Genomic DNA, 19,567 nt, shown 5'->3' with positions numbered 1-19,567 from the left:
TTTGTTTGACATAAAAGGGCATATTTGTCACTTTATTGCAACTATATTTGCACTCTTGAGCTCCTTCATTCACTGACTGATCATAAAGTTATTACTTGCGTTATGTATTCATCCGTTTGAACATAATTAATGAAGCCACATGTAATCACTAAAATTTGTATTTTGGGTACAATAAGAGAGTTTCAGATGGAATGCTGTTTTGTTTTGTTTAAATTTCACCAACTTGCTGATGCCCACGGTTGTGAGTGCGGCTTCTTGCTGTACATGGGTGGATGGTTGTAAATCACATCACAGATGCCAAAAACCTCTCAAACCAAGCCCCCTTGCCGGTGATGCTGTGCGCAACCTCGTGACGGAGTCAAGCATATTCAAAACACCCCCTCACCTCCCGTGTCAAACTCAAATGTCAGCCTATTTCATGTGTCACTTTTGGAGCAGTTGCCATCCCGACGAGCCATGGAGAAGTTCGTGTTTGTGTTATTTTACTTATTTGGTGTTCTGGTGTGTTTGGGCACCGGTCAGCACCATCGTGTTGAGCACGTGTTGGACCGTGGACACACCGGATTCAGTGGGAGAATAACGGTCAGGTGTACAGTTTACTGAGCACTGGGACTCAGTATCGTTTACCAGCACAGACACGGAGACGCGCTCAGCTTCTATTGAGAGCAAACAACCAAGTGAACCCTCCGGCTGCGTCCAGTAGACGAGACACACCGTCTGGGCCGGGAGCTTTCCGAGCATTCAGACTCTTAAACTGCTTCCTCGCATCTGCTTCATGAATATGAAGGGTTGTGGTGGGAGGAGGTGGTGTGAAATCCTCTTTTGTGTGGGGTGAGGAGGGGGGTGTTGTAAAAGTCCCCAAGAGCAATGATGAGAGAGTCCGGGAATGTCCGCTCCATGTGCAGTATCTGCTCCGCGAGTGCGCACTGAGCTGCCTGCGCATCCGCATCTGGCGGGATGTAAACAGCGGCCAAGATGAATGAAGCAAACTCCCGCGGAGAATAAAACGGTTTGCAGTGAATAAAAAGGTATTCCAGAGAGGAAGAGCAGTGCTGAGCAATCACTGTTACATCTGTGCACCAGCCACTATTAATGTAGAAGCAGACACGTCCACCTGTGGTCTTACCAGAGAGAGAGGCCTGCCGGTCCGCGCGCAGCAGATGAAAGCCCTCCAGCTTGAGCGCGCTGTCCGGGATGTCCTCACAGAGCCACGACTCCGTAAAACACAAGACACAGGAGGAGGCAACGTCTCTGTTCATGCTTCTCATCAGGGCCAGCTCGTCCATCTCATTCCTGAGTGAGCGTACGTTGGAAAGGAAGATCCCAGGAAGAGCAGTTCGCAGTCCGCGTCTCCTCAGACGCACGAGTGCGCCGGCTCGCTTTCCTCGCTTTCGGCGTCTCACTTTCCTGATCAGAGTCTGCAGTAAATCTGCCGCAGATGCGACAAATATTGGAAGTAAATCCACAGGTGTTGTAGTCCTGTAGTTAAGAAGCTCTTCTCTAGTGTAAGAATATCCAGAGGAGTGCCCAGACACAGAAGTTATGCACAAAAACAAAACAGAAGTAACGCACTGAAGCACCGGGGCATCCATACGCGGCGGCGCCATCTTGGAACAAGGGACTTGTCTTTGAAAGGTAGAGTGTTAATTACTAAAGCTGAAGGGATATCCCGATGAACATATGCTGCTCTCTCCTTACATCTGGATAAGAAAAGTAGTAAAGATATTGACCGTATGCTCTTTAATTTTATATGGAAAAACCGTACGCACTATATTAGAAAAACTGTTGTGATGAATAAGTACGAATCAGGTGGGCTTAACGTCTTAGACTTTTCTACTTTAAATAACACTTTCAAAATTAATTGGGCCAAACATTTTCTTAAAACCCTACCTCTATCTGGAACTTTATACCATACCACATTTTCTCTCGTTTTGGTGGCTTTACTTTTATTTGAAATTGTAATTACAATGTTGAGAAAGTCCCTGTAAAGCTTTCATCCTTCCATAAGCAGGTCCTCTTAGCGTGGACCCTCATTTATAAACACAACTTCTCACCTCACAAATACCTTATCTGGAACAACAGAGATATTTTATAGAAAAATAAATCACTTTTCCTGGAAACTTGGCTCCAAAATGGGATCCTATTGGTGGCTCAGCTGGTTAGTAAAGAGGGACAACTACTTACTTACAACGACTTTATTGCACTATATAATTTTCCAATCAGTGTTCCAGATATCAAGCGGAAGACAGTCTGGATGGTCCCCCATAAATATTTGATTGTAAATAAGGTGAAAGAAGTCTCTTTTAAAATTCGACATACATGTTATCCAGCCAGTCACTACATGGTCAAATTTAAAAGGGACATAAATACTAATTGTACTTTCTGTGGGGATCATCCAGAAACGGTGACACATCTTTTTTGGTACTGTTCTTTTACACAGAGATTCTGGAAGGAATTTAGCAGCTTTGTTATTGTCCATATTTTAAGGGAGTTTTCTTTACGATGGGAAAATGTTTTATTCTGTTTCTTTAAGTTCCCCAAGAAGTATGAGAAATGTTTTTTATGATAAATTTCTTAATACTTTTAGCTAAATTTTTTATCCATAAATGTAAGTTTACTAACAAAACACCATATTTCTGTCATTATTTTAAGGATGTGCACATGCACATACAATCAATATCAGACTGCACCAACAAAAAGGCTCTCACAACAATATATGTATGTGAATTTTTGCGTGTATTCTTATAATTGTTACCTTTTTCTTTCACCCTTGGCTTTTTGTGTTCATGTTCTGTTGTATACTTCATCTGTTCGTATGTTGTATACTCATTGTTTGTTAAATAAAGTTTTAAAAAAAAGACACGCTTTGTTTAGACCCCCAAAATCCTTTCCACGCCCACCCCCGTGACATCACGCTCCAAAGCCCTGTTACGTCACAGAACGTGGTGATGTCATAGTGACAGTCCTTTCATCCTTTGATGTTCAAGTCTATAAATAGAGGACAGCTGTCAAAGGGAATTCATTAAGCTATCGTTTTGTTGGAGTGATACAGCACATAAAAAAGCAGAAATGAGTTCGAAAGCTAACAAAGACAGAAATGTTAATTTCTCGAAAACAATGGTTAAAAAAAGTGAAAAAGAAAAAGAAACATATGCCAGACAGTTCGAGCAAAGACTGCAGCCAATGATCGACGAGGTTGAAAAGCTCAAAACTGAGCTTGACTACTTCAAAAACCTGCATACAGTCAATAAGAAACGGATCGAGGATCTAACAAAAGAAAACAATGAACTTTTGCAGAATAATAAGCTGCTGGGTTCGGTCTTGGATGACAGGACAAACATCGCAGACAGGTTGGACTCGATAAAAGATGACCACGAAGCTCTGGTAAAGTTCCGCGCAGAGACGGAGAAAACTCTGGCTGAGCTTAAAGAAAAACACGAGGACGAAGTCCAAGTCCTGCAAGGACTGCTGGAAACAGAGAAAGAAAAGGTGGCACGTCAGCAATTTCACAACAGCCAAGTTGTTGAATTATTATTGAAACGCCACAAAGAGGAAAAAAATAAGATGCAGCAGTTTTACCAGGAAAATACTAAAAAACTGGAAAACAAAGCAAATGCTGCAGACAGGAAGTTAGAAGAGGTGATCAACATGTATGACTCCAAAATAGAAAAGCTGCAGACGGCAGTAAAAAATAGTAGAGGTGTGACCGTCAATGCGGTTAAGGAACGCGAGGAAGAACGTCAATCCTCGCAGTGTTGGATTGACGGTGTTTTGTGGCATAATACACAGTTACAAGACGAAAATGAATTTATGGTTAAAAACATGAAAGAATTAACAGAGGAGAAAGGTCAAATGGGCAAAGTGATAGACGACCAAAAGGCCCAGAATATGGCGATCAAGCAGAAATGCCAGAGTAATATTAGAGCTCTGGCCTTGGAAAAGAAAATGAAGGCTATGCTTGAAGACGAAGTTGATTCTTTGAAAAAGAAAATTGAAGACGTCAAAAAGGCCCTAAGCACAGAGCAGGAAAACCACAGAAAGACAGCAGTGGACCGGCACAAAGTAAAAGCGGCACACAATCAGGCACTGGCTGAAAAGGTGGCGCTGGAAGAGAAACTGCGCTCCACAAAAAAGCAACGGGAAAGATTTATATCCAAAGTGAATTGGCTGGAGAAGAAAGAGCGCTACTTCCAAGAGGAATTGTGCCAGTGCGTTTTGTCCTTTGAAAAGGCATTTCCACATGAAGGTCACTTGAGAGGAAAAGAAAAGGTGGAATTTAGGGATATGTTCCACTACTTGAAAAAGAAATACGTAGACGGAGTGGAAGGCACCCCCTTTGTTGGAACAACGGAGTTTCTTGAAAAACAGCTGAACTGTCTACGTATCAGATGCAAGGATCTAGATGCAGCTTTACTAGCTAAAACACGGGAGCTGGAATCATTTAAAAAGCAGTACAATGACATGGTAAAGTCTTCCGAGTACGCTTTATTCCGACAAAGAGAGGAGCTCATTGGACCAGTGAACCAGATTATCCAAAAGGCTGCCAATGAAGAAAAAGAGATAGGTCATCTAAAATCTAGAGTGAAAGACGCTCAACTCCAGCTTAAATTAGAAAAACAGAAAGGACAAAAGCTGGCATCGTTGGACCATAGAAGCATGATGGGGAGATGTTCTGAGGAGACTCCGTCTCAGATTAATCCTCGTCCACTTCCAGGGAAAACTACATTTATTCAGGTACGTCCAAGACACCCTGGCAGAAGTGCAGGTATGGCTTCCCCAGTGAATCCTCCTGTAGAGTCTCCATCAACACCACCTTTCCTCAATTCTGATGATGGATTACCACCAGTTGATTGTTAAAAATTAACTGCTAAAATAGGCCATTAGAAGTATACTTCATCTTGTCTCCCTATATCATGGGTGGGCATTCTCAGTCCACGAGGGCCGGTGTCCCTGCAGGTTTTAGATCTCACCTTGGCTCAACACACCTGAATCACATGATTAGTTCGTTACCAGGCCTCTGGAGAACTTCAGGACATGTTGAGGAGCTAATTTAGCCGTTTAAATCAGCTGTGTTGGTTCGAGGACACATCTAAAACCTGCAGGGACACCGGCCCTCGTGGACTGAGATTGCCCACCCACCCCCAACCGGTCGCAGCAGATGGCCGCCCCTTCTTGAGCCTGGTTCTGCCGGAGGTTTCTTCCTAAAGGGAGTTTTTCCTCCCCACTGTCGCCCAGTGCTTGCTCAAAGGGGATCATTGGATTGTTGGGGTTTTCTGGCTTTTACTGTAGTGTTTTTACCTTACAGTATAAAGCAGCTTGAGGAGACTGTTGTTTTGCCATGATGCAATATAGCAGGGCTGCCCAATCCCAGTCCTCGAGAGCTACTATCCTGCAGCTTTTAGATGCATCCCTACTCCAACACAGCTGAATCAAATGAATGGCTTGTTATCAGGCCTTTGCCAAACACGATGGCATGCTGAAGAGGTAATCAAACCATTTGATTCAGCTGTGTTGGAGTAGGGATGCATCTAAAAGCTGCAGGACGGTAGCTCTCGAGGACCGGGATTGGGCACCCCTGCAATATAGTATTAAATATGACTACATTTTAAAAACATCTATTATAGCATCAAAGTAAAACAAAAAAACTAAATGAAATGAATCAAAATGTCTAATCTGGCAAAACAAGAAAAGAAAAAAGGTTTCACCTTTAAATAAAAATCCAAATCACAAACACATTCTGATTTTTGTTGTGTGTGTTTTTTTGTGTGTGTTGTCACGTATAAAATCGTTGCACTCTGTCTCGGTGTCTGCCCGGCCGGCTCCGCAAGGCTACATATGTTTATTGTGTTGCTGCTTTCTTCCACTCGTCATTCTGCCTGGGCGGAGCTCAGGCCCACGCACCTGTCTGCAATTACGCTGCAACGTGTCCTGTCAGTATGGAGACTGAGAGCTGCCAGAGTAATAATGTAGATACAGGCCTCTTTCTCCTTCTGCTGCTGTTCATGCTTTTATTCCATTGATGTTGCTATCATTTGTAAATATATTTATTTGCTCTTATTTTATCAATTTACTGTCGTTCATGTATTTAATCTTCTTTGTATTTAAATATGATTTTTTTTAAGTAATGCCGCGAGATGGACAGTTAAATAAAGGTTTCATTGAATTAAAAAAAAGATTTAAAGATGACTGGTGGCGGAAGCAGAGCACAGACTGTCTGTGAGAATCTATCGCCATCGTGTGGTGCAGAGATATATTGCCATTGAATTTAGACAACGAAAGCTTGGCTCACAGAGCAGCTGCAACACGAACAAAAAACATTAAATAGCAACATGATATATTATATTATATTATATTATATTATATTATATTATATTATATTTATAGCTGTCGAAATTAACGCGTTAATTGCGATAATTAAATTTTGGAATTAATTACGTTAGAATATTTAACTATTTAGCGCAACACGCAGATAAGTCGCTCCCATAATTCCACTTGATTTGTTTACCGCGCCACTGAAAATGGAGAAGCAGGAAGCGGATGGCCTTCTGGATGGGGAATTTAAATACAAGAAGAACATAGATGGGACAATAAACAAACGCGTTGTAATTTGCACTCACTGTAGTAAAGAGTTTCAATTTCACCGTTCAAATTCGACCTTAAAATACCACCTTAATGCCAAACACGCGTTTGTCGGGGCAGCAGCTTCACCCGGCCTGCGTCAGACCACTCTTAGTGAACGCAGGCCACTCGGTAAGTCTTCTTTGGACAAACTGACCGACAATATAGCCAAATGGATAGCAAAGGACTGCAGACCGCTAAGCATTGTGGAGGACAAGGGCTTTGCGGATGTTTTAAAGGTTGCATCTCAGGACGCGTCCTACAAGCCCCCAGCGAGAAGCACAATAACAATTCGAATCCACGAACTGTATGAAACGGAGAAAAAGAAAAAAGAAGAGGCTTTAGTTCACACAGAATGCGTGGCTCTGACAGGAGACCACTGGACATCATTGAGTAATGACAATTACCTGGGAGTTACTGCGCATTTAATCACTGAAGCCTGGGGTCTGACATCCTTTGCGCTGACTATAATGAAAACGGAAGAGCGGCACTTTGCGGAGGCTTGTGCAGAGCAGTTCCAGACTGTTGCTCGCAGGTGGAGAATTGAGGAGAAGGTGACAACAGTAGGCACGGACAGTGCGCGCAATATGATCGCCGCGGCTCGCATCATGCCATTCAATCACATGCCGTGTACCGCGCACATTCTACAGAGATGCATCACAGTGAGTCTCGCAGACAGTGGCTTTGTCACTGCGCTGGCCAAATGCCGCAAAATTGTTGGCCATTTTAAGCACAGCCCAGCAAACACAGCAGAGCTGAACGCAGAGCAGGTGTCACTGGGGCGCAAGCAGGAGCCGTTGGCCCAGGACGTGCCTACGCGCTGGAACTCCACGCTGGAGATGGTGAAGCGCTTGATCCGCAACCAAACTGCAGTAACCGCGACTCTGGATAAACAAAAGCATAAACTTGTCCTCCTGACGCCTCCAGAGTGGGACAAACTCCAGAGACTGGAGACACTTCTAGAGCCCTGCAGGTGAGCCTGTCATTGTGACCATAATTGTAGGTTTAGATTAAATGTATCAAACATACATCTTAAATCAGTTTTGTTATTATGAAAATGTCTTATTTAAAAAATAAATGAAATCAAATATTTTATTAATATTACCTAGTATTAAAAAGCTTTTTTAAATTTGCTGTCTTATCTCTCTCTCTCTGTGTGTGTGTGTGTGTGTGTGTGTGTGTGTGTGTGTGTGTGTGTGTGTGTGTGTGTGTGTGTGTGTGTGTGTGTGTGTGTGTGTGTGTATTCCACTGCAGATATGTGACTGAACTGCTGGGAGGAGAGGCCTACGTCTCCTGCTCTGTAGTTCTACCAGCCTTCTGCCACCTGCGCCGTGTCATGGAAGTAACTGATGAGGACCCTGCATATGTGGTGAGGTTTAAAGAGAAGTTTAAGGAAGACCTTGCTTCCCGCCAGGAACATACCAACTATGCATGGCTCCAGATCGCAACTGCACTGGACCCACGTTTTAAAGACCTACGCAGTGTGCCCAAGACTGACAGAGAAGCAGTGTGGACCACACTGGCAGGCATGCTGCATGAAGACTCTCCTAGAAGATCACACACTGCAGAAGAAGGTCCAGCCAAGAAGACTGCAACCCCCCCACTGTGCTTTGCCCTGATATCTGCAGTGTGAGGTTGGATCGCTCATTCTCATCCTCACACTGATGCCACTTATTTCGGTCTTTGTTTGACATAAAAGGGCATATTTGTCACTTTATTGCAACTATATTTGCACTCTTGAGCTCCTTCATTCACTGACTGATCATAAAGTTATTACTTGCGTTATGTATTCATCCGTTTGAACATAATTAATGAAGCCACATGTAATCACTAAAATTTGTATTTTGGGTACAATAAGAGAGTTTCAGATGGAATGCTGTTTTGTTTTGTTTAAATTTCACCAACTTGCTGATGCCCACGGTTGTGAGTGCGGCTTCTTGCTGTACATGGGTGGATGGTTGTAAATCACATCACAGATGCCAAAAACCTCTCAAACCAAGCCCCCTTGCCGGTGATGCTGTGCGCAACCTCGTGACGGAGTCAAGCATATTCAAAACACCCCCTCACCTCCCGTGTCAAACTCAAATGTCAGCCTATTTCATGTGTCACTTTTGGAGCAGTTGCCATCCCGACGAGCCATGGAGAAGTTCGTGTTTGTGTTATTTTACTTATTTGGTGTTCTGGTGTGTTTGGGCACCGGTCAGCACCATCTGCGTGCACGTGTTGGACCGTGGACACACCGGATTCAGTGGGAGAATAACGGTCAGGTGTACAGTTTACTGAGCACTGGGACTCAGTATCGTTTACCAGCACAGACACGGAGACGCGCTCAGCTTCTATTGAGAGCAAACAACCAAGTGAACCCTCCGGCTGCGTCCAGTAGACGAGACACACCGTCTGGGCCGGGAGCTTTCCGAGCATTCAGACTCTTAAACTGCTTCCTCGCATCTGCTTCATGAATATGAAGGGTTGTGGTGGGAGGAGGTGGTGTGAAATCCTCTTTTGTGTGGGGTGAGGAGGGGGGTGTTGTAAAAGTCCCCAAGAGCAATGATGAGAGAGTCCGGGAATGTCCGCTCCATGTGCAGTATCTGCTCCGCGAGTGCGCACTGAGCTGCCTGCGCATCCGCATCTGGCGGGATGTAAACAGCGGCCAAGATGAATGAAGCAAACTCCCGCGGAGAATAAAACGGTTTGCAGTGAATAAAAAGGTATTCCAGAGAGGAAGAGCAGTGCTGAGCAATCACTGTTACATCTGTGCACCAGCCACTATTAATGTAGAAGCAGACACGTCCACCTGTGGTCTTACCAGAGAGAGAGGCCTGCCGGTCCGCGCGCAGCAGATGAAAGCCCTCCAGCTTGAGCGCGCTGTCCGGGATGTCCTCACAGAGCCACGACTCCGTAAAACACAAGACACAGGAGGAGGCAACGTCTCTGTTCATGCTTCTCATCAGGGCCAGCTCGTCCATCTCATTCCTGAGTGAGCGTACGTTGGAAAGGAAGATCCCAGGAAGAGCAGTTCGCAGTCCGCGTCTCCTCAGACGCACGAGTGCGCCGGCTCGCTTTCCTCGCTTTCGGCGTCTCACTTTCCTGATCAGAGTCTGCAGTAAATCTGCCGCAGATGCGACAAATATTGGAAGTAAATCCACAGGTGTTGTAGTCCTGTAGTTAAGAAGCTCTTCTCTAGTGTAAGAATATCCAGAGGAGTGCCCAGACACAGAAGTTATGCACAAAAACAAAACAGAAGTAACGCACTGAAGCACCGGGGCATCCATACGCGGCGGCGCCATCTTGGAACAAGGGACTTGTCTTTGAAAGGTAGAGTGTTAATTACTAAAGCTGAAGGGATATCCCGATGAACATATGCTGCTCTCTCCTTACATCTGGATAAGAAAAGTAGTAAAGATATTGACCGTATGCTCTTTAATTTTATATGGAAAAACCGTACGCACTATATTAGAAAAACTGTTGTGATGAATAAGTACGAATCAGGTGGGCTTAACGTCTTAGACTTTTCTACTTTAAATAACACTTTCAAAATTAATTGGGCCAAACATTTTCTTAAAACCCTACCTCTATCTGGAACTTTATACCATACCACATTTTCTCTCGTTTTGGTGGCTTTACTTTTATTTGAAATTGTAATTACAATGTTGAGAAAGTCCCTGTAAAGCTTTCATCCTTCCATAAGCAGGTCCTCTTAGCGTGGACCCTCATTTATAAACACAACTTCTCACCTCACAAATACCTTATCTGGAACAACAGAGATATTTTATAGAAAAATAAATCACTTTTCCTGGAAACTTGGCTCCAAAATGGGATCCTATTGGTGGCTCAGCTGGTTAGTAAAGAGGGACAACTACTTACTTACAACGACTTTATTGCACTATATAATTTTCCAATCAGTGTTCCAGATATCAAGCGGAAGACAGTCTGGATGGTCCCCCATAAATATTTGATTGTAAATAAGGTGAAAGAAGTCTCTTTTAAAATTCGACATACATGTTATCCAGCCAGTCACTACATGGTCAAATTTAAAAGGGACATAAATACTAATTGTACTTTCTGTGGGGATCATCCAGAAACGGTGACACATCTTTTTTGGTACTGTTCTTTTACACAGAGATTCTGGAAGGAATTTAGCAGCTTTGTTATTGTCCATATTTTAAGGGAGTTTTCTTTACGATGGGAAAATGTTTTATTCTGTTTCTTTAAGTTCCCCAAGAAGTATGAGAAATGTTTTTTATGATAAATTTCTTAATACTTTTAGCTAAATTTTTTATCCATAAATGTAAGTTTACTAACAAAACACCATATTTCTGTCATTATTTTAAGGATGTGCACATGCACATACAATCAATATCAGACTGCACCAACAAAAAGGCTCTCACAACAATATATGTATGTGAATTTTTGCGTGTATTCTTATAATTGTTACCTTTTTCTTTCACCCTTGGCTTTTTGTGTTCATGTTCTGTTGTATACTTCATCTGTTCGTATGTTGTATACTCATTGTTTGTTAAATAAAGTTTTAAAAAAAAGACACGCTTTGTTTAGACCCCCAAAATCCTTTCCACGCCCACCCCCGTGACATCACGCTCCAAAGCCCTGTTACGTCACAGAACGTGGTGATGTCATAGTGACAGTCCTTTCATCCTTTGATGTTCAAGTCTATAAATAGAGGACAGCTGTCAAAGGGAATTCATTAAGCTATCGTTTTGTTGGAGTGATACAGCACATAAAAAAGCAGAAATGAGTTCGAAAGCTAACAAAGACAGAAATGTTAATTTCTCGAAAACAATGGTTAAAAAAAGTGAAAAAGAAAAAGAAACATATGCCAGACAGTTCGAGCAAAGACTGCAGCCAATGATCGACGAGGTTGAAAAGCTCAAAACTGAGCTTGACTACTTCAAAAACCTGCATACAGTCAATAAGAAACGGATCGAGGATCTAACAAAAGAAAACAATGAACTTTTGCAGAATAATAAGCTGCTGGGTTCGGTCTTGGATGACAGGACAAACATCGCAGACAGGTTGGACTCGATAAAAGATGACCACGAAGCTCTGGTAAAGTTCCGCGCAGAGACGGAGAAAACTCTGGCTGAGCTTAAAGAAAAACACGAGGACGAAGTCCAAGTCCTGCAAGGACTGCTGGAAACAGAGAAAGAAAAGGTGGCACGTCAGCAATTTCACAACAGCCAAGTTGTTGAATTATTATTGAAACGCCACAAAGAGGAAAAAAATAAGATGCAGCAGTTTTACCAGGAAAATACTAAAAAACTGGAAAACAAAGCAAATGCTGCAGACAGGAAGTTAGAAGAGGTGATCAACATGTATGACTCCAAAATAGAAAAGCTGCAGACGGCAGTAAAAAATAGTAGAGGTGTGACCGTCAATGCGGTTAAGGAACGCGAGGAAGAACGTCAATCCTCGCAGTGTTGGATTGACGGTGTTTTGTGGCATAATACACAGTTACAAGACGAAAATGAATTTATGGTTAAAAACATGAAAGAATTAACAGAGGAGAAAGGTCAAATGGGCAAAGTGATAGACGACCAAAAGGCCCAGAATATGGCGATCAAGCAGAAATGCCAGAGTAATATTAGAGCTCTGGCCTTGGAAAAGAAAATGAAGGCTATGCTTGAAGACGAAGTTGATTCTTTGAAAAAGAAAATTGAAGACGTCAAAAAGGCCCTAAGCACAGAGCAGGAAAACCACAGAAAGACAGCAGTGGACCGGCACAAAGTAAAAGCGGCACACAATCAGGCACTGGCTGAAAAGGTGGCGCTGGAAGAGAAACTGCGCTCCACAAAAAAGCAACGGGAAAGATTTATATCCAAAGTGAATTGGCTGGAGAAGAAAGAGCGCTACTTCCAAGAGGAATTGTGCCAGTGCGTTTTGTCCTTTGAAAAGGCATTTCCACATGAAGGTCACTTGAGAGGAAAAGAAAAGGTGGAATTTAGGGATATGTTCCACTACTTGAAAAATAAATACGTAGACGGAGTGGAAGGCACCCCCTTTGTTGGAACAACGGAGTTTCTTGAAAAACAGCTGAACTGTCTACGTATCAGATGCAAGGATCTAGATGCAGCTTTACTAGCTAAAACACGGGAGCTGGAATCATTTAAAAAGCAGTACAATGACATGGTAAAGTCTTCCGAGTACGCTTTATTCCGACAAAGAGAGGAGCTCATTGGACCAGTGAACCAGATTATCCAAAAGGCTGCCAATGAAGAAAAAGAGATAGGTCATCTAAAATCTAGAGTGAAAGACGCTCAACTCCAGCTTAAATTAGAAAAACAGAAAGGACAAAAGCTGGCATCGTTGGACCATAGAAGCATGATGGGGAGATGTTCTGAGGAGACTCCGTCTCAGATTAATCCTCGTCCACTTCCAGGGAAAACTACATTTATTCAGGTACGTCCAAGACACCCTGGCAGAAGTGCAGGTATGGCTTCCCCAGTGAATCCTCCTGTAGAGTCTCCATCAACACCACCTTTCCTCAATTCTGATGATGGATTACCACCAGTTGATTGTTAAAAATTAACTGCTAAAATAGGCCATTAGAAGTATACTTCATCTTGTCTCCCTATATCATGGGTGGGCATTCTCAGTCCACGAGGGCCGGTGTCCCTGCAGGTTTTAGATCTCACCTTGGCTCAACACACCTGAATCACATGATTAGTTCGTTACCAGGCCTCTGGAGAACTTCAGGACATGTTGAGGAGCTAATTTAGCCGTTTAAATCAGCTGTGTTGGTTCGAGGACACATCTAAAACCTGCAGGGACACCGGCCCTCGTGGACTGAGATTGCCCACCCACCCCCAACCGGTCGCAGCAGATGGCCGCCCCTTCTTGAGCCTGGTTCTGCCGGAGGTTTCTTCCTAAAGGGAGTTTTTCCTCCCCACTGTCGCCCAGTGCTTGCTCAAAGGGGATCATTGGATTGTTGGGGTTTTCTGGCTTTTACTGTAGTGTTTTTACCTTACAGTATAAAGCAGCTTGAGGAGACTGTTGTTTTGCCATGATGCAATATAGCAGGGCTGCCCAATCCCAGTCCTCGAGAGCTACTATCCTGCAGCTTTTAGATGCATCCCTACTCCAACACAGCTGAATCAAATGAATGGCTTGTTATCAGGCCTTTGCCAAACACGATGGCATGCTGAAGAGGTAATCAAACCATTTGATTCAGCTGTGTTGGAGTAGGGATGCATCTAAAAGCTGCAGGACGGTAGCTCTCGAGGACCGGGATTGGGCACCCCTGCAATATAGTATTAAATATGACTACATTTTAAAAACATCTATTATAGCATCAAAGTAAAACAAAAAAACTAAATGAAATGAATCAAAATGTCTAATCTGGCAAAACAAGAAAAGAAAAAAGGTTTCACCTTTAAATAAAAATCCAAATCACAAACACATTCTGATTTTTGTTGTGTGTGTTTTTTTGTGTGTGTTGTCACGTATAAAATCGTTGCACTCTGTCTCGGTGTCTGCCCGGCCGGCTCCGCAAGGCTACATATGTTTATTGTGTTGCTGCTTTCTTCCACTCGTCATTCTGCCTGGGCGGAGCTCAGGCCCACGCACCTGTCTGCAATTACGCTGCAACGTGTCCTGTCTGTATGGAGACTGAGAGCTGCCAGAGTAATAATGTAGATACAGGCCTCTTTCTCCTTCTGCTGCTGTTCATGCTTTTATTCCATTGATGTTGCTATCATTTGTAAATATATTTATTTGCTCTTATTTTATCAATTTACTGTCGTTCATGTATTTAATCTTCTTTGTATTTAAATATGATTTTTTTTAAGTAATGCCGCGAGATGGACAGTTAAATAAAGGTTTCATTGAATTAAAAAAAAGATTTAAAGATGACTGGTGGCGGAAGCAGAGCACAGACTGTCTGTGAGAATCTATCGCCATCGTGTGGTGCAGAGATATATTGCCATTGAATTTAGACAACGAAAGCTTGGCTCACAGAGCAGCTGCAACACGAACAAAAAACATTAAATAGCAACATGATATATTATATTATATTATATTATATTATATTATATTATATTATATTATATTATATTATATTTATAGCTGTCGAAATTAACGCGTTAATTGCGATAATTAAATTTTGGAATTAATTACGTTAGAATATTTAACTATTTAGCGCAACACGCAGATAAGTCGCTCCCATAATTCCACTTGATTTGTTTACCGCGCCACTGAAAATGGAGAAGCAGGAAGCGGATGGCCTTCTGGATGGGGAATTTAAATACAAGAAGAACATAGATGGGACAATAAACAAACGCGTTGTAATTTGCACTCACTGTAGTAAAGAGTTTCAATTTCACCGTTCAAATTCGACCTTAAAATACCACCTTAATGCCAAACACGCGTTTGTCGGGGCAGCAGCTTCACCCGGCCTGCGTCAGACCACTCTTAGTGAACGCAGGCCACTCGGTAAGTCTTCTTTGGACAAACTGACCGACAATATAGCCAAATGGATAGCAAAGGACTGCAGACCGCTAAGCATTGTGGAGGACAAGGGCTTTGCGGATGTTTTAAAGGTTGCATCTCAGGACGCGTCCTACAAGCCCCCAGCGAGAAGCACAATAACAATTCGAATCCACGAACTGTATGAAACGGAGAAAAAGAAAAAAGAAGAGGCTTTAGTTCACACAGAATGCGTGGCTCTGACAGGAGACCACTGGACATCATTGAGTAATGACAATTACCTGGGAGTTACTGCGCATTTAATCACTGAAGCCTGGGGTCTGACATCCTTTGCGCTGACTATAATGAAAACGGAAGAGCGGCACTTTGCGGAGGCTTGTGCAGAGCAGTTCCAGACTGTTGCTCGCAGGTGGAGAATTGAGGAGAAGGTGACAACAGTAGGCACGGACAGTGCGCGCAATATGATCGCCGCGGCTCGCATCATGCCATTCAATCACATGCCGTGTACCGCGCACATTCTACAGAGATGCATCACAGTGAGTCTCGCAGACAGTGGCTTTGTCACTGCGCTGGCCAAATGCCGCAAAATTGTTGGCCATTTTAAGCACAGCCCAGCAAACACAGCAGAGCTGAACGCAGAGCAGGTGTCACTGGGGCGCAAGCAGGAGCCGTTGGCCCAGGACGTGCCTACGCGCTGGAACTCCACGCTGGAGATGGTGAAGCGCTTGATCCGCAACCAAACTGCAGTAACCGCGACTCTGGATAAACAAAAGCATAAACTTGTCCTCCTGACGCCTCCAGAGTGGGACAAACTCCAGAGACTGGAGACACTTCTAGAGCCCTGCAGGTGAGCCTGTCATTGTGACCATAATTGTAGGTTTAGATTAAATGTATCAAACATACATCTTAAATCAGTTTTGTTATTATGAAAATGTCTTATTTAAAAAATAAATGAAATCAAATATTTTATTAATATTACCTAGTATTAAAAAGCTTTTTTTAATTTGCTGTCTTATCTCTCTCTCTCTCTGTGTGTGTGTGTGTGTGTGTGTGTGTGTGTGTGTGTGTGTGTGTGTGTGTGTGTGTGTGTGTGTGTGTGTGTGTGTGTATTCCACTGCAGATATGTGACTGAACTGCTGGGAGGAGAGGCCTACGTCTCCTGCTCTGTAGTTCTACCAGCCTTCTGCCACCTGCGCCGTGTCATGGAAGTAACTGATGAGGACCCTGCATATGTGGTGAGGTTTAAAGAGAAGTTTAAGGAAGACCTTGCTTCCCGCCAGGAACATACCAACTATGCATGGCTCCAGATCGCAACTGCACTGGACCCACGTTTTAAAGACCTACGCAGTGTGCCCAAGACTGACAGAGAAGCAGTGTGGACCACACTGGCAGGCATGCTGCATGAAGACTCTCCTAGAAGATCACACACTGCAGAAGAAGGTCCAGCCAAGAAGACTGCAACCCCCCCACTGTGCTTTGCCCTGATATCTGCAGTGTGAGGTTGGATCGCTCATTCTCATCCTCACACTGATGCCACTTATTTCGGTCTTTGTTTGACATAAAAGGGCATATTTGTCACTTTATTGCAACTATATTTGCACTCTTGAGCTCCTTCATTCACTGACTGATCATAAAGTTATTACTTGCGTTATGTATTCATCCGTTTGAACATAATTAATGAAGCCACATGTAATCACTAAAATTTGTATTTTGGGTACAATAAGAGAGTTTCAGATGGAATGCTGTTTTGTTTTGTTTAAATTTCACCAACTTGCTGATGCCCACGGTTGTGAGTGCGGCTTCTTGCTGTACATGGGTGGATGGTTGTAAATCACATCACAGATGCCAAAAACCTCTCAAACCAAGCCCCCTTGCCGGTGATGCTGTGCGCAACCTCGTGACGGAGTCAAGCATATTCAAAACACCCCCTCACCTCCCGTGTCAAACTCAAATGTCAGCCTATTTCATGTGTCACTTTTGGAGCAGTTGCCATCCCGACGAGCCATGGAGAAGTTCGTGTTTGTGTTATTTTACTTATTTGGTGTTCTGGTGTGTTTGGGCACCGGTCAGCACCATCGTGTTGAGCACGTGTTGGACCGTGGACACACCGGATTCAGTGGGAGAATAACGGTCAGGTGTACAGTTTACTGAGCACTGGGACTCAGTATCGTTTACCAGCACAGACACGGAGACGCGCTCAGCTTCTATTGAGAGCAAACAACCAAGTGAACCCTCCGGCTGCGTCCAGTAGACGAGACACACCGTCTGGGCCGGGAGCTTTCCGAGCATTCAGACTCTTAAACTGCTTCCTCGCATCTGCTTCATGAATATGAAGGGTTGTGGTGGGAGGAGGTGGTGTGAAATCCTCTTTTGTGTGGGGTGAGGAGGGGGGTGTTGTAAAAGTCCCCAAGAGCAATGATGAGAGAGTCCGGGAATGTCCGCTCCATGTGCAGTATCTGCTCCGCGAGTGCGCACTGAGCTGCCTGCGCATCCGCATCTGGCGGGATGTAAACAGCGGCCAAGATGAATGAAGCAAACTCCCGCGGAGAATAAAACGGTTTGCAGTGAATAAAAAGGTATTCCAGAGAGGAAGAGCAGTGCTGAGCAATCACTGTTACATCTGTGCACCAGCCACTATTAATGTAGAAGCAGACACGTCCACCTGTGGTCTTACCAGAGAGAGAGGCCTGCCGGTCCGCGCGCAGCAGATGAAAGCCCTCCAGCTTGAGCGCGCTGTCCGGGATGTCCTCACAGAGCCACGACTCCGTAAAACACAAGACACAGGAGGAGGCAACGTCTCTGTTCATGCTTCTCATCAGGGCCAGCTCGTCCATCTCATTCCTGAGTGAGCGTACGTTGGAAAGGAAGATCCCAGGAAGAGCAGTTCGCAGTCCGCGTCTCCTCAGACGCACGAGTGCGCCGGCTCGCTTTCCTCGCTTTCGGCGTCTCACTTTCCTGATCAGAGTCTGCAGTAAATCTGCCGCAGATGCGACAAATATTGGAAGTAAATCCACAGGTGTTGTAGTCCTGTAGTTAAGAAGCTCTTCTCTAGTGTAAGAATATCCAGAGGAGTGCCCAGACACAGAAGTTATGCACAAAAACAAAACAGAAGTAACGCACTGAAGCACCGGGGCATCCATACGCGGCGGCGCCATCTTGGAACAAGGGACTTGTCTTTGAAAGGTAGAGTGTTAATTACTAAAGCTGAAGGGATATCCCGATGAACATATGCTGCTCTCTCCTTACATCTGGATAAGAAAAGTAGTAAAGATATTGACCGTATGCTCTTTAATTTTATATGGAAAAACCGTACGCACTATATTAGAAAAACTGTTGTGATGAATAAGTACGAATCAGGTGGGCTTAACGTCTTAGACTTTTCTACTTTAAATAACACTTTCAAAATTAATTGGGCCAAACATTTTCTTAAAACCCTACCTCTATCTGGAACTTTATACCATACCACATTTTCTCTCGTTTTGGTGGCTTTACTTTTATTTGAAATTGTAATTACAATGTTGAGAAAGTCCCTGTAAAGCTTTCATCCTTCCATAAGCAGGTCCTCTTAGCGTGGACCCTCATTTATAAACACAACTTCTCACCTCACAAATACCTTATCTGGAACAACAGAGATATTTTATAGAAAAATAAATCACTTTTCCTGGAAACTTGGCTCCAAAATGGGATCCTATTGGTGGCTCAGCTGGTTAGTAAAGAGGGACAACTACTTACTTACAACGACTTTATTGCACTATATAATTTTCCAATCAGTGTTCCAGATATCAAGCGGAAGACAGTCTGGATGGTCCCCCATAAATATTTGATTGTAAATAAGGTGAAAGAAGTCTCTTTTAAAATTCGACATACATGTTATCCAGCCAGTCACTACATGGTCAAATTTAAAAGGGACATAAATACTAATTGTACTTTCTGTGGGGATCATCCAGAAACGGTGACACATCTTTTTTGGTACTGTTCTTTTACACAGAGATTCTGGAAGGAATTTAGCAGCTTTGTTATTGTCCATATTTTAAGGGAGTTTTCTTTACGATGGGAAAATGTTTTATTCTGTTTCTTTAAGTTCCCCAAGAAGTATGAGAAATGTTTTTTATGATAAATTTCTTAATACTTTTAGCTAAATTTTTTATCCATAAATGTAAGTTTACTAACAAAACACCATATTTCTGTCATTATTTTAAGGATGTGCACATGCACATACAATCAATATCAGACTGCACCAACAAAAAGGCTCTCACAACAATATATGTATGTGAATTTTTGCGTGTATTCTTATAATTGTTACCTTTTTCTTTCACCCTTGGCTTTTTGTGTTCATGTTCTGTTGTATACTTCATCTGTTCGTATGTTGTATACTCATTGTTTGTTAAATAAAGTTTTAAAAAAAAGACACGCTTTGTTTAGACCCCCAAAATCCTTTCCACGCCCACCCCCGTGACATCACGCTCCAAAGCCCTGTTACGTCACAGAACGTGGTGATGTCATAGTGACA

General features: G+C 43.3%; 3 protein-coding genes across 3 annotated transcripts; all 3 read left to right on the top strand.

Annotated features, from left to right (window-relative positions):
- The first annotated feature begins 3,069 nt into the window (after positions 1 to 3,069).
- LOC147300886 (uncharacterized) lies at positions 3,070 to 4,857 on the top strand. Its single transcript, XM_086282352.1, has one exon. It carries the CDS (start codon positions 3,070 to 3,072, stop codon positions 4,855 to 4,857), a length of 1,788 nt encoding a protein of 595 aa, XP_086138478.1.
- Positions 4,858 to 6,518: 1,661 nt separating this feature from the next.
- On the top strand, positions 6,519 to 8,251 carry LOC147300885 (E3 SUMO-protein ligase ZBED1-like). Its single transcript, XM_086282257.1, has 2 exons — positions 6,519 to 7,591; positions 7,873 to 8,251. Exons 1-2 carry the CDS (start codon positions 6,519 to 6,521, stop codon positions 8,249 to 8,251), a joined length of 1,452 nt encoding a protein of 483 aa, XP_086138383.1.
- A 6,580-nt stretch (positions 8,252 to 14,831) lies between these two features.
- LOC147300884 (E3 SUMO-protein ligase ZBED1-like) lies at positions 14,832 to 16,556 on the top strand. The gene is made up of 2 exons (XM_086282256.1): positions 14,832 to 15,904; positions 16,178 to 16,556. The coding sequence occupies exons 1-2, from the start codon at positions 14,832 to 14,834 to the stop codon at positions 16,554 to 16,556; spliced, it is 1,452 nt and encodes a 483-aa protein (XP_086138382.1).
- Positions 16,557 to 19,567: the final 3,011 nt, after the last annotated feature.

Source organism: Aulonocara sp. 'chitande type north' Nkhata Bay, linkage group LG23, assembly GCF_057382095.1.
Source record: "Aulonocara sp. 'chitande type north' Nkhata Bay isolate Kocher_YH1m ecotype deep benthic linkage group LG23, A_spYH_male_GT1.1, whole genome shotgun sequence".
Classification (NCBI taxonomy): domain Eukaryota; kingdom Metazoa; phylum Chordata; class Actinopteri; order Cichliformes; family Cichlidae; genus Aulonocara; species Aulonocara sp. 'chitande type north' Nkhata Bay.
The sequence above is the reverse complement of the archived record's forward strand: the minus strand, read 5'-3'. Positions and strand labels throughout refer to the sequence as shown.

Coding starts and splice junctions, on each gene's coding strand:
- LOC147300884 (XM_086282256.1), top strand. CDS start 14,832: ATGGAGAAGCAGGAAGCGGATGGCCTTCTGGATGGGGAATTTAAATAC. Junction 15,905..16,177: donor ACACTTCTAGAGCCCTGCAG/GTGAGCCTGTCA, acceptor ATTCCACTGCAG/ATATGTGACTGAACTGCTGG.
- LOC147300886 (XM_086282352.1), top strand. CDS start 3,070: ATGAGTTCGAAAGCTAACAAAGACAGAAATGTTAATTTCTCGAAAACA.
- LOC147300885 (XM_086282257.1), top strand. CDS start 6,519: ATGGAGAAGCAGGAAGCGGATGGCCTTCTGGATGGGGAATTTAAATAC. Junction 7,592..7,872: donor ACACTTCTAGAGCCCTGCAG/GTGAGCCTGTCA, acceptor ATTCCACTGCAG/ATATGTGACTGAACTGCTGG.